This window comes from Mastigoproctus giganteus, chromosome 4, assembly GCF_048544385.1.
Source record: "Mastigoproctus giganteus isolate SK-2022 chromosome 4, ASM4854438v1, whole genome shotgun sequence".
Taxonomy (NCBI): Eukaryota; Metazoa; Arthropoda; class Arachnida; order Uropygi; family Thelyphonidae; genus Mastigoproctus; species Mastigoproctus giganteus.
Genome location: NC_143578.1, coordinates 4,044,235 through 4,059,741, shown reverse-complemented (window position 1 = coordinate 4,059,741; position 15,507 = coordinate 4,044,235). Strand labels below are relative to the sequence as shown.

Genomic DNA, 15,507 nt, shown 5'->3' with positions numbered 1-15,507 from the left:
TGTTGCCATAGCGTACTGTCATTAACAGCCCTGCCAACCTTTATATCATCTGCAACCTTGGACATTAAGCCTGATATACCAATTCGAAAATTGTACCAGGCATGCCAAATATCAACTCCTAGCACAGGGATGTAGTGACAAAAAAAAAAAAAAAAATGTATTTGTATTGCAACTATAGCCATGAAGGATTAATGTACTGATTGTAAATTACATGAACTTGAGGTCCAGTTTGTGTGTTTGATGTATGAGAAATGAGTTTCTGTGAGGGGAAACCATTCAACATTTTCTAGTAATATTTAACAAGATGTTACAACCTGTGTCCCTCCCCAATACTCATGCATCTGTGTTCATTTCATGAGCTGCCCGGATAGCTCATGGGGTTTTTCAATGATATACAGAAACTTTGCTAGCAGGGATAAGGCAGGGTGATTATCCCTTTGTATAAGGCCACATCTTGAGTATTGTATACAGGTTTGGAGACCTCACTTTAGAAAGTGATGTAGATCTGCTGGAACAGGTGCAGAGAAGGGCCACCAGATTGGTGAAGGGAACAAAAGGGTGCACGTACCTAGAAAGGCTTCAGTTCTGCAAATTGCAGCGTCTTGAGACCAGGCTCCTGTGAGGAGATCCAATTGAGACATTTTTTTTTTTTTTTTTTTTTTTGATTTGGTAGTTGTTGGCGCACGGGCTTCTGTAGCCATATTGCACCTCCCAAGGTTTTTGCAGTACTTTGGTCCAAGCACGAGGCGGGAATCGAACCCGCGAACCCACGACCTTTGGGTTGCCGGGAAGGTACTTTACCCACTTGGCTAGCCTGGTCAGCTTGAGACATTTAAAGCCTTGACTGGATTGAGAACTGAATGTTAGCATTAGTTGAGGCATATGATGCAAGAAAGCAAGCTTATACAGCATTAGCCAAAAAAAAAAAAAAAAAAAATTTTTTTTAAGCTATCAACTTCCACAACAACAGATGGAAGTCGTTCCAGCAATCAACTACCTAATAGCTAAAGGCAAACTTCCGCACATCTATTCTACAACTGTCTTTCCTCAATCCATGCCCCTCAAAGTTCTTAGTCTGAGCAAGTGGAAGCATCCTGTCAGCATCGAGCCTGCTCAAACCATTCATTATACACCTTGATCAGATCAGATCACCTCACAGTTGCCTAGTCTCCAGATGCTGCAACTTGCAGGACTTAAGCCTTTCCTCATAAGTGCACCACTTTGTTCCTCTCACCAATCTTGTTGCCCTTATACTCATTCTAGCAACTCTACATCCTTCCTAAAATGAGGCCTCCAGACCTGTGACCTGACCATTGCCTTATACAAAGGGATAATCACTTCCTTGTCTCTGCTGGCAAAATTCCTATATATCATTGACAGAACTCCATGACCTGTTCTGGCAGCCCATCTGCACTGCTCCGAGAATTTCATATCTGACTGCGCAATTACCCCCAGAGTGTAATACCACACACTTGGTACATTTCTCTTATGGTTACTAATACCACACACTTGGTACATTTCTCCATATGGTTACTGCTACCCATATGGAGTACTTTGCATTTGTCAATGTTAAACTTCAGATGCCACTTCTCAGCCCATCTGCCTAACTTTTCTTGAACCTGTTGCAGTAGCATACTGTCTTTACTGTCATTAACAATCCTGCCAACCTTTGTATCATCTGCAAACTTGGACATTTACCTGATATACCTGCATCCATATGAGATATACTTTCATCCATACCTTAAGAGTTCTTATCTGTTACCCCAACTGGAGGTATTATCTACATGTTCCGGGGGCAGAAACGTTTTACATGAGCAGGTAGCTAATGCCAGGGAAGAGAGCCTAAAAAACTTCAAGGGTTGTTAAATATTCAAAAACAGCAAGTCTTAATTGTTTATACAGTAATGTTAGAAGTGTCGTCAATAAAATGAGCGAATTCGACCTGCTGGTTAAAACAAGTAATGCGGACATAATAGGGCTTACGGAGACGTGGTGCCACCCGGAAATTGGGGATGATGAGTTTCAGTCCGGCTTGTATAATGCATTTAGGAAGGACAGGGTAGATAGAAGGGGTGGTGGGGTAATGCTTCTTATCAGAAGCAGCCTGAGTGCAACGATAGCTTTCCCAGATTCAGACGTTTCACATGCTAGTATAGAATCTGTATGGTGTGAGATAGTTGGAAACAAAGGTATAATGCGAGTAGGAGTAATCTACAGACCAGGTGATTGTGAAGATTATGACAAAAGCCTCTACATTCAAATGGAATGGGCAAGTAAGCATCAATGTCTTATTATGGGTGATTTCAATTTGCCTCTAATTGATTGGAGAAAATGGGAAGGAAACTCAACACGGGGAACAAAATTTTTAAATCAACTAGATGACTGTTATTTGTATCAACATGTCAGGTAAAGTACTAGAGAAAAGAATATCCTAGACCTCATCATCACCCATGAATCAGATGACATAACAAGGCTGACAGTAGAGGAACCAGTAGCAGGAAGTGATCACGGAGTTCTACGATGGATGATGATGAGAGAGGTAGCAGCAGTAAAAGGCAAAGGAATGGGTTTTAATTTCAGAAAAGGAAATTACGATGCCTTAAGGTACTACATGGCCTCTATTAACTGGGTAGATATCTTGCAGAGAATGAACACATTTGAACTGTGGTATGCTTTTAAAACATTAATCACAGATGCCTTGAATGCGTATATACCATTAAAAAAAATTCTCCGTGAGGAGGGTTCCAAGTTGGATGAATAGTGAAGTTGCCACATTACTTGAGCAGAAAAGGTGGCATGGAAAGGTTAAGAGCAATAAAAAGTACTGACCTATAACAGCTACAAGGTGATCTGTAATAGAGCCACAGAAAAGGTTCGACAGGCAAAGGCAGTTTATGAGAAATCACTAGCAAGCAGAGCAAAGAGGGGGGGAGGGATAAGAATTCTTCACATATATAAATGCCAAGAAGAGCAGGTCAAACCAGATCATATATTTAAGTAAGGGAAAGGCAGCTGCTGTTGCAGATGAACTCAACAGTTATTTTGCATCGATATTTACAAATGAAAAAACCTTTTGGAGCAATGGGAAATTGTGGGAGCAAAGTTGAAAAAGATGTAATTAATGATATTGAAATTTCGCCAGATTATTTAATGAAAACACTTTCGAGCCTACAGGTCAATAAGGCTCCTGGAGTTGATGGAATATACCCCATAATCTTAAGGGAGGTGGCCAGTGAGTGCATTGAACCATTGAGGCTAATTATGCGAGCATCACTAGACGCTGGGGAGATTTCCTTGGATTGGAAAAGTGCCAATGTATCTCCGATACATAAGGGTGGCTCTAAAAGTGAAGTGGGAAATTATCGACCTGTCAGCCTGACTTCAGTGGTAGGGAAAATCATGGAGGCAATGATCAAGGGTGGAATTCGGGATCATTTGGATCGAATCGAAATTCTCAAGGATACTCAGCATGGTTTTGTAAAGGGAAAATCATGTTTAACAAATCTGGTTTGCTATTTCGAAAGGGTCACTCACGAGCTGGATTTAAGGAATAATTTCGACATTGTTTATTTAGATTTCAACAAAGCTTTTGACTCAGTCCCGCATGAGCGGTTGCTTTATAAGCTGGAACAGGTTGGAATCACTGGAAAAATCCTTAGATGGATAGCAGGATGGCTTCACTGCAGGAGGCAGAGGATTGTGATTGTGATTGGCTATTCCTCAGATTGGGTTGATGTAAGAAGTGGGGTTCCCCAAGAATCAGTATTAGGACCACTGTTATTTTTAATTTTCATAAACAACATCGACGATGGGATAGAGGGCGTGATGTATAAATTTGCAGATGATGTTAAAATTGGTAGAATGGTTAATGATCACTGTCAAGCTGAGCTTCTTCATAGAGACCTAGATAGACTTCATGAATGGTCAGAAAAATGGCAGCTATGCTTTAATCCAACAAAGTGTAAGGTATTACACCTAGGAAGCAGTAATCCCAAAATAACTTATTCACTTGGTGGAGTTCAACTAAACCCAGTACTGGAGGAAAGGGACTTGGGTGTTACGATACGGTCAGACATGAAATTCTCTGAGCATTGTAAACAGGTTGCAAGGAAGGCCCATGGTGTCCTATCGATGATCTATCGAACTTTTGCAAGTAGAGATAGGGACGTGATAATTCCATCATATAAGGCTTTTGTTAGAGCACACTTGGAATACTGTGTTCAGGTATGGAGACCGCACCTAAAGAAAGACATTGAGCTCCTTGAAAGGGTGCAAAGGTAGATAACTCGCCTGATCGCTGGTGAGATCGGCAAAAGGGCGTCCTTACGAAGAAAGACTTCGAATATGTGGGTTGCAGAGTTTGGAAACTAGACTCCTTAGAGGAGATTTGATTGAGGTGTTTAAGGCTCTGAGAGGCATCAGTAAAATGAATAAGGACGAAATTTTCATGATTATAAATGATGCTAGAACTAGGGGACATAAATTCAAGTTACGGGGGGAAAATGTTTAGATTGGACTGCAGGAAGTTTTATTTTAGCCAGCGAGTTATAAATTACTGGAATAAGTTGCCTTCATGGGTGATAGAGGCTGACAGTTTGGGGAAATTCAAAAGGTCATCTGGATAGTACCTTCGGATCAGGGAAGCGCATATGATGATAGGTTTACTTTCCTTTTTTTTTATTAATTATTATTATTTATTTATTTTTATCATTGTTTTGTTCTTTTTTTTTTTTTTTTTGGCTGGTGCAGCATAAGCCATAGGCTTTCTTGCACCATGCAGCCATTACTAATACTAATATCATTAATAAATACACAAAACAACAATGGGGCCAGTAATGAACCCTGGGGGACTCCGCTAATAACATTAGTCCATGTAGAGTGGTGTCCATTTATTACCACTCTCTGCCATCTCCCACTCAATCATCCCTTTATCCATTGTAGCAACTTACCCTTAATGCTATACCTCTCCAATTTGTACAGCAGTCTTCCATGTGCAACAGTATCAAAAGTTTTCCCAAAATCCAAGTATATGATATCAAAATTATTTTTTGCATCCAGTTCCTTTGTGATCATAGTACCCAATCAAATTGGTCAGACAAGACTTCCCCTTTACAAACCATTGCTGTGTTTGAACTATTACTGCTGTCTTGTCTGGGTAATCCTGGGTAATAATGACTCCATTATTTTCCTCAGAACAGAAGTTAAACTAACAGGTCTATAATTATTTGTGTCACCCTTTGAAACCCCTTTGTGAATTGGGGATACATTACCATATCTCCAGTCCATGACTCCAAGGATGCTCTCATAATTATGGCTAAGGGTTTGCTTACTTCCCTTGCTGCCTCCTTCATTATAACTGAAGAGATTCCACCTGTCCCAGGTGCCTTTTTTATGTTTAACTTAAACAATTTCTCCTCAACTTTGCTCTCAGTTATTACAAAATCACTTATCTCCCTGTTAGTTTGATAAAGAGAAATGCTTCTGGCATTTCTCTCCTTGAATAACTCTTCATGTGTGAATGTAGATGCAAAATACTCATTCAGTTTATCAGCTACTTGAGCAGGATCATCAACAGTTGAACCATCTACATTAAGTGGACCAATCTAATTCATCCCGTTCCTTCCAGAGTTTACACAAGTAAAGAACTCTTTGCTGGTTTTCTTTGTGTCCTTTGGCAAAGATTTATCATAATCTGCCTTACCTCCTTTGTGACTTAATTACAGACTAGCTTATATCTGTCATAGGCTTCTGTGTCACCTGATAATTTATATGCATCCCATGCATTTTTCTTTTCTTCCACGAGCTTCATTCATTCATCCGACATCCATTTAGGCCTGAACCTTGAACAATATTTCTTCAGTGTATGAAAAGCCTAGTAGCTTCCACAATTAAGTTCCTGAAGGCTTTCCGTTTAGAATTCACTGTTGGTAACATCATCAGTTGATCCCACTTGTGTAAATAAAAACTGTCTGAGACAACTGTAGTCACCTTTACGAAAACAAAAACCCTTCCCTTTACCATTGACAGTAGTTACATCTTTAAGTAAATCCCACATCACTACAATGTGATCACTGTCACCTAGTGGTTCCTTTATATGCAAATCCTTAAGGCATGAATAATCACTGCTGATAATCACATCAAAGGTATTACTTCCTCTGGTTGCCTCTCGAACATGTTGCTGTAGAAAACAATCCTCCAATAAATCCACAAGTCTTGCTAGCATGCGAGTGACCAAATACACAAGTTGCAATCAATATCCGGAAAGTTAAAATCCCCCATTACAAGACATTCTGATTTACTGGCCCATTCTATTTCTCTGCACAACTGTTCATTGTACTCATCAGAGTCATTAGGCCTATAACATATTCCTACTCTCATTTTTCCTTTCCCAGTGTTTACACCAAACAGACTCAACATTGCACTGTCCACTCATGCCAAATAGATGCACTTCTTTGATTTTATGTTTCTTAACTAACAGCATAACCCCTCCTCCCTTCCTATCCTGTCTCTCCTTTCTGTACACATTGTACTCTCCAAATTCTAATTCTGCATTGCTTATATCTGTGTGACACCATGCCTCTGATATCCCAACAATATCTGCGTTTGATGTCTTGATCAGTACTTCAAATTTATTTACTATACTTTTAGCATTAGTGTACAGTACATGCAAGTATACATGCACTTGTTCTTACTCTTAATTACCCTAACAGAGCCCATGTATTTACTTGTTCCGTGATGCCTCCCAGCAGCTCTTGAAGTCCACAGTAACTTGCTCTCCAGGCTGCTGCTCATTAAAACAGAAGCAGTGCAAGAATCACTTTTGCCTCTGCCTGCATTAATCTTTTAGTTTGTGAATTCCAGTTTAGGCTAAAGTTAATATTTTAGTCAGTGAATTCCCCCAATCTAGCAGTTTTCCGATCCACCTAACACTGCCTTGATAGCATCAAGGCAGTGTTAGGTGGGATCAAATATTCTTGCACCCTTTCTATTTAAGTGTATCAAGATAGTAGTAGTAGTGGAGGTGATGGTATCATGTGATATAACAGAAAGCAAGTGTATGAGCTTATGCAGCATCAGCAAAAAAAAAAAAAAAAAAAAAATCCGCAAAAAAATTCCCTCTAAATCTTTGTCCAGTTTCTCCTTAAATTTATTTAACCTATCAACTTCCACAACGACAGATTGAAGTTTTTTCCAGCAATTAACCACCCGCTGGCTAAAGGCAAATTTCCGCACATCTATTCTACATCCGTCTTTCCTCAATTTGAATTTATGCTCCCTTAGGTTTGTAATCTGAACAAGTGGAAGAATCCATTCGGAATTCAGTGTGCTCAACCCATCCAAGGCCTTATACACCTCAATCAGATCACCTCGCAGGTGCTTAGTCTCCAGCCGCTGCAATTTGAACTTAAGCCTCTCTTGGTAAGAGGATCGTTTCATTCCCCTCACCAATCTTGTTGCCCTTCTCTGTACACGCTCAAGTAAATCTACATCCTTCCTAAAATGAGGCCTGCAGACCTGTGCGCAGTACTCAAGGCATGGCCTGACCATTGCCTTATACAGAGGCATTAGCATTAGTAGAGGCATTTGATGCAAGAAAGCAAGCTTATGCAGCATCAGCCAAAAAAAAAAAAAAAAAAAAAAACACTTCCACTTCACCCCTCTGTTCGTTCAAAATACCTGTCCGGCTGAGCCTTAAACTTATTTAGGCTATCAACTTCCACGACAAGGGATGGAAATCTGTTCCACCAACCAACCACCCGCTGGCTAAAGGCAAATTTCCACACGTCTATCCTACATCTGTCTTTCCTCAATTTGAATTTATGCCCTCTCAAGTGCTTATTCTGAGCGAGAGGAAGAATCCCATCAGCATTGAGCATGCTCAAACCATTCAAGGCTTTATACACCTCTATCAGATCACCTCGCTGGTGCCTAGTCTCCAGACACTGTAATTTGCAAAACTTAAGCCTTTCTTCGTAAGAGCACCCCTTTGTTCCATTCACTAATCTTGTTGCCCTTCTCTGTACTCGTTCCAACAGCTCTACATCCTTCTTGAAATGAGGCTAGTAGTAAGCTTGAGAATCTTGAAACAAGATTCTCTAGCTTACTACTAGAGTTGAATACACCTCTGGCTTTCCCCTCGGTAAATAACTCCTCATGTGTGAATGTCGATGCAAAATATTCATTTAGTTTGTTAGCTACCTGAGCAGGATCATAAACAGTTGACCTATTGATATCAAGTGGTCCAATCTGATTCAACCCCTTCCTTCTAGAGTTTACATAAGTAAAGAACTCTTTGCTGTTTTTCTTTGCATCCCTTGCCAAAGATTTCTCATAATCTGCCTTTGCCTGCCTAAGCTCCTTTGTAACTTGGTTACCGATCAACTTGTATCTATCATAGGCTTCTGTGTCATGTGTTAATTTGTATGCATTCCATGCATGTTTCTTCTCTGCCATATGCCTCATCAGATCATCTGACATCCACTCAGGCCTAAACCTTGAACAATATTTCTTAGTTGGTATGTAAAGCCTAGTAGCTTCCAAGATAAGTTCTTTGAATACTTCCCATTTTGCATTTGCTGTTGTTGGCATCATCAGTTGGTCCCACTGTATAGAATTTAAATACTGTCTCAGTCCATCGTAGTCGCCTTTACGAAAGCAATAACCCTTCCCTTTACCCCTAATGGTAGTTACCTCTTTGAGTAAATCCCACTTCAGCACACTGCGATCACTGCCACCTAGTGGGTCATTTATCTGCAGATTCTTAATGCATGAAGAATCACTGCTGATAATCACATCAAGATTATTCCTCCCTCTAGTTGTCTCCCGAACATGCTGATGTAGAAAACAATCATCCAATAAATCCACAAAAGCCTTGCTAGTGTGTGAGTGATCAGCCACCAAATTCCAATCAATATTTGGGAAATTAAAATCTCCCATTATAAGACTCTGATTTACTGGCCCACTCTATTTCCTTGTACAGTTTCTTATTATACTCATCAGAGTCATTAGGCCTATAGCACACTCCTACTCTCAATTTTGATCTCCCAATGCTTATGTCACACCAAACTGACTCGACACTGCACTGTCCAGCGATGTTGACTGGCTTCACTTCCTTGGATTTTATGTATTTCTTAACTAATAGCATAACCCCTCCTCCCTTCCTATCCAGTCTATCCTTTCTGTAGACGTTGTACTCCCCAAATTCCAGTTCTGCATTCCTTATATCTGTGTGACACCACGTGTCTGATACCCCAACAATATCTGCCTTTGATGTTTTGAGCAATAACTGAAATTCATCAAATTTATTTACTAAACTCCTAGCATTGGTGTACACGCAAGTATACATACACCTATTTCTATTCTTAGCTACCCTAACACAACCCATGTGTTTACTTGTACTGCAATGACTCCCAGCAGTCTCTGAAATATCCTGCATCTTGTTTTTCAGGCTTCTGCTCATTCCAATAGAAGCAGTGCAAGAATCTCTTTCACCTCTGCCAGTGGCTATTGTTAATCTATTCGTCTTTGTCTCCCCCCCAAGCTAGCAGTTTTCCGACCCACCTAACATATAAAATCACCTCCTTTTCCCTAGCAAAATTCCCGTACATCATTGACAAAACCCTATGACTTGCCCTGGCAGCCTGTCTGCATTACTTAGAAAACTTCATATCCGACTGAACAAATACTCCCAGGTCTTTTTCATTTTCTACCACCTTAAGTGTATACCACACAGTTGGTACGTTTCTCTGGGGTTATTTCTACCCATATGCAGTACTTTGCATTTGTCAATGTTGAACTTCAGTTGCCACTTCTCAGCCCATCTGCCGAAATTTTCTAGATCCTGTTGCAGTAGAAAACAGTGGCATTACTGTCATTAACAACCCTGCCAACCTTTGTATCATCTGCAAACTTCGACACTAAGCCTGATATACCTTCATCAGTATCATTGATAAATATACAAAACAACACTGTGGGACCCTGTGGGACTCCACTAATAACATTAGTCCACGAAGAGCAGCCCTCATTGATTATCACCCTCTGTCTTCTCCCACTCAACCATTCTTTTATCCCTTGTAGCAACTTACCCTTAATACCATTCTGCTCCAATTTGTACAGTAGTCTTCCATGCGCGGCAGTGTCAAAAGCTTTCCTGAAAACCAAGTATATGATATCAAAATTATTTTTTGCATCCAGTTCCTTTGTAACCACATCATAATATCCAATCAAATTTGTCCGACAAGACTTTCCCTTATCAGTCTTGTCTAGATGATTCTGCAATGCATCTTTAACCAGTTACTCCATTATTTTACCTGGAACAAAAGTTAAACTAACTGGACTGTAATTACTCATGTCACCCTTCGATCCCCCTTTGTGAATTGGGGATACATTTGCACATCTCCAGTCCATGGAATCCTCCCCTGAGTCCAAGGATGCTCTCATAATTATGGCTAAGGGTTTGCTTAGTTGCTTTGCTGCTCCTTTAATATAACTGGATAAATCCCACCCACCACAGGTGCCTTTCTTATGTTTAACTTCAACAATTTCACCTCCACTTTACTCTCAGTTATTACAAAATCATTAACACCCTGCTAAATTCGATAAACTTCTGGCATTTTCAAACCTTAACTACTCATGTGTGAATGTAGATGCAAAATACTCATTGAGTTTGTGTGCTTTCTGAGCAGGATCATCAACAGTCAAACTATCGATGTCAAGTGGACCAATCATATTCATCCTTTTCCTTTTAGAGTTTATATAAGTAAAGAAATCCTTGCTGCTTTTCTTAGCATCCTTTGTCAAAGATTTCTCTAAACTGCCTAACCTCCTTTGTGACTTGATTACAGACTAGCTTATATCTGCCATAGGCTTCTGTGTTACCTGGTAATTTATATGCACCCCATGCATTTTTCTTCTCTGCAACAACCCTCATTAGTTCATTTGACAACCATTTAGGCCTAAACCTTGAACAATATTTCTTAATAAGTATGAAATTTTTAGTAGCTTCCATGATTAATTCCTTGAATGCTTCCCACTTAGAATTTGCTGTTGGTAACATCATCAGTTAATTCCACTGTACAGAATTTAAAAACTGTCTGAGACAAGGATGTTAATAGTATTCTTCCTCTTGCTGAGACTAAACACATGAGGGGACATAAATTCAAGTTGAGTAAGGAGAGTTGCAGTATAGATGTGTGGAAGTTTGCCTTTAGTCAGCATGCAGTTGATTGTTGGGACAGGCTTCCATCTGGTGTTGTGGATATGGATGGGCTGAATACACAAATTCTTGGAGGGTACAAACAGTTGTTGGTTTTTTTTTGTTTTTTTTACTGATGCTATATACGCTTGCTTTCTTGCATCATTTGCCATTACTACCACTACTACTATCTGACATATGGAGACTAATCCCCCCCCCCCATAGCAGGGACCTATCATCAGAAAAAAATAATTATGCCATGCACTTAAAAACAAAATTAGCAAATTGCTGTAACAGGTATCTTCTAGCAATAATATTATCTTTATTGTGAATTTATATTTTACAAAACATGAATGAATATCCATTTATTTATCATCCATAGCATAATAAATCAAAGTAACAAAAGTGAAGTTTTTCTAGGAAAGAATCAGTGTCTATCAGCAATGAAACTACCATTATCTTAAAACCAAACACTTCACCATTGTGGGAGAGAGACAAACACTTGGTTTGGCATAGGTGTTAAAGAACATTCGGGGTGAGGGATAATCTTGAATTTTGTGGGAGATAGAATTTGTAGTTTTGCCATTTGTGTCTAGCTTGGAATAGACTGGCAGTCTATAATTAAGAGAAAGAGGCCTATACATCAAGTCATGACCAATCATCCAGTAAAAGTATCCTGAACTAACATTAACTTAAGACACATTAAGGAATAAAAAAAGATATATCTAAAAATACAAAAATGTAATACCAATAACTAAAAATTAATAAATAAATGGGGGGGGGAGTATCTTATATCAGGTGAATGCTAAGAATCAGGATTAACAAATATTTGTGCTGTAGTATACTTAAAGAAAAACCTGAAAGGCATATGGATAAAATATTACTGTACCTGGACATGCAAAGGTCTGTCTCAACTAAGAGAAAACATGATATTTACTATGTATATCATATAGGTACAACTCTGATCACACGATAATTTCTATGTCATGCAGGCTAAATACCTTGGAGTAAACTTCATTCATTCTCATTCTCTCTCTCTCTCTCTCTCTCTATGAGCTTGGCTAACTATGATTATTTTTAAGAACTGCTTCATTCTTCAATGGGATTTTAATCTAGACCTCTCCAAACAAGTGGCAAGCCCATTATACTCTCATGGTGAATGCAATATCAGAAACAATCATCTTTGTAATGGCACGCATTTTGACAACGTAAATGACAATGTAATTCTGCTCATGTACTATTTATTTCAAGTGCAAAATACCAAGAAAATTTTTGGTTACTACATTTTGTGGTCCCCATAGATAATTAGGATTTTAGTCAAATCATATACAATATTACATGCTTAAAACAGAACAAATTCAATTTAAAATTCCTATCAACAGTTCAGGAATAGAGAAAAATATAATTTTGGTATTTTCTTATTTAAAAATTTATTCCTACATTCATAAGCATAAATTTGCAATCCTTTATATTTATTTATTATTACATTTTAGTTACACAGTATGCATTCTAACTGAATACACCTGGTTACACATTTATGTCATTGATCTTTGATATCAATCACTTTCTCTGCAATATTAGGAGGAATAAATGTTTTATAGTATCTGCATTTCATTTCCTTGAGTCTTTCTTTTAAATGTTTGTGTGTGATCTTTGTTTTCTCATAGTTTTGCATTATATCTTCATTTTTTAAAAGGGCACATTTTTGCTTTAATTCATGCCTTTCAGCTTTATTTGCTTCCTGCTTTATCTTGAGTACAAATAACTGATCTTGCTTTGATTTCACATCTTCCTCACTACCTTTTAAGATTCTTACTGTTTCGTGTTTCTCATTTTCAAAATGGCTCAGTGCTTCTTTTACATGACTCATTATATTGAGAGTTTCCTCATATTTCACGTGAAGTTTGCTCATATCTTCATTTCTGCTTTCAATTTTTATATAGATGGTTTGATTTTCCATTCCTAACTGCTCAAATTCGACAACATTTAAACCTTCTGGCATTGCATCCATTGTCTTTAATAGGGCACCTGTTTTCAAAAGACTGTTATAATGCTTTAAACTTTCAAGTCTTACTTCTCTTAAAAGTTGATCTACATTTAATTCTTTTCTTAAATATTCATCCACTCGTTCAGTATTCATTTGTTCCCCAGTCTGACTATTTACAGATTTTAACGCTACTGCTTGTTTGAACCTCATTAAGTTTTGCGTCTTTTCTCTAATTTCCTTCTCCTTTTGTTCATGAATAGTATTAAATTTTTCCACCTTCTTCTTATAGTTGTTATCTTCTTCTTTAAAATTTTCTGTTATGCATTCCAGTTTATCTAAAGAGGCCAGATACTGCTGTTCTATTTCAGGGCTGCCTTTCTCTTGTTGCACAACATCTAACTTTCTACTTTTGAAATAATATGCTAGCTTAATATTCAATCTCTTGTTCTGCTTCTTCAATTCTTTCCGTTCTTGCAAAAGTTTACAAAATTGTTCAAGAAGAGAATTTCTATCAAGTGCATCTGATGCTTGAGCTTCTCTCTCACTATCTTCAACAGCTTCATTTTGTTTTTCATTTGCAGGCAGAACTTCAACGTTTTCTCCTGAATCTATGTCACTTTTGTCGCCAGTATCAGTTTCTTCAGGACAGGGTATTTCTGAAGATGGTGCTTCAAGCTTCTCTATATCTCCAGCCTCACTGTCTGCTGCGGGGTCATTTGGAAGATCACTATCGCAATTCTGATTTGAAGATATAGCCTCATCAGAAGCTTCTGATGCCATGTCTACTTTTATAAGAACTGTTAAACTTTACTGGTGAAGAGAATCTTCACGAAAACACGGCGATTAACTATTAGACCGATCGTTTGAATCACAAACTATATTTTTTGCCACCGTTTTGGTGTGGTTAACAGAGTAAATAACTAACAGGATGCCGATTTTTTTTTTCCGAATGCTATTTAAGGTTCATCACCATCTTCGTTTTTATATAAAGCCAAAACAATTACATTAATCAATATTTGGGATTCGCAGTCTCAAGCCGTTAATTTGATTTAAACATTTGTAGAACAATAAAATCTTTACCTTTCCCATAATACCTAGCAGGATCATACGGGCCATGAACTTTAGGATTATATTCAGCGGGATAATCACCAAATCTCATTTTGCTCCTTTAACTTGGAATAACGACCGGTTTAAATGGCGTACACCTCACCTCTATCAGTATCGAATTGAGTGGATTGAAATAAAATAAAAAAAAATTCGCGTTATCCCTACATTCCCAGCATTCCCTATTTGCTAGAGTCAAATTTTATTGAAACCTGGACTCAGGGGGAAATAGGGATTGTTATGATTAGAGAGAAAGAGAATTCATAAAAATGTCATCAACGTTGTTCCGGGTTTTAAAACGCGTCATATAAATTGCACATGTTCTATAAGAGACTTGCAAGACTGTTGGGAAAAACAGGGAAGACAAGGATAAGTTGTTACGAACAACTTATCCTTGTTGTAAATGAACAATTACAACTTTTTGTCAAGAAATTTTACTTTTCTTAACAAGTTCATTTATTGTAAACAAATTCTCTTGATAGAATAAATGGCATTGTATTATTATTAATATTATGAAGCACCATGGATAACAAGGAAACCTGAGGCTTATGCTGCACCAGCAAAAAAAAATTCCCAAGTTATCCTACCCTGAGAGAGAGAGAGAGAGAGAGAGAGAGAGAGAGAGAGAGAGAGAGAGAGAGAGAGAGAGAGAGAGAGAGAGAAAAGGGAATCACTAAGAAAGCAAGAAAGAAAAGAATGGTGATATCCAGCTCAGGACCCTGGGTTTGCCAAGCCCATACTCACCAGAGGTGAGCCCCTTGTATAAGGCAGTAGTCGGGCCACACCTCGAGTACTTTTTTTTTTTTTTTGGTAGTTGTTGGCGTATTGGCTTCTGTGGCCATAATGCACCTCCCAAGGTTTTTGCAGTACTTTGATCCAAGCCCGAAGCGGGATTCGAACCCACGACCTTTGCGTTGCCAGGCAGGCACTTTACCCACTTGGCTAGCTCGGTCGGCACCTCGAGTACTGTATACAGGTCTGGAAGCCTCATTTTAAGAAGGATGTAGGGCTGCTGGAACGAGTACAGAGAAGGGAAACAAGATTAGTGAAAGGATGAAAGTGTTACTCTTACGAAAAAAGGCTTAAATTTTGCAAATTACAGTGTCCGGCGATAGGCACCTGTGAGGTAATCTGATTGAGGTGTATAAGGCCTTGAATGGTTTGAGCATGCTCAATGCTGATGGGATTTTTCCTCTTGCGCCGAATATGAGGTTTTCTGAGC

The 15,507-nt window shown here is 38.6% G+C and overlaps 1 protein-coding gene across 1 annotated transcript in view; it reads right to left on the bottom strand.

Moving 5' to 3' along the window:
* ATPsynF (ATP synthase, subunit F) overlaps positions 1 to 14,404 on the bottom strand; it is a 31,951-nt gene extending 17,547 nt beyond the window's left edge. Inside the window, exon 1 of the mRNA XM_090371319.1 lies at positions 14,262 to 14,404. Coding sequence (XP_090227445.1) covers positions 14,262 to 14,340 — 79 coding nt within the window. The 5' untranslated portion in view covers positions 14,341 to 14,404. The remainder of the gene's footprint in view (positions 1 to 14,261) is intronic.
* Positions 14,405 to 15,507: the final 1,103 nt, after the last annotated feature.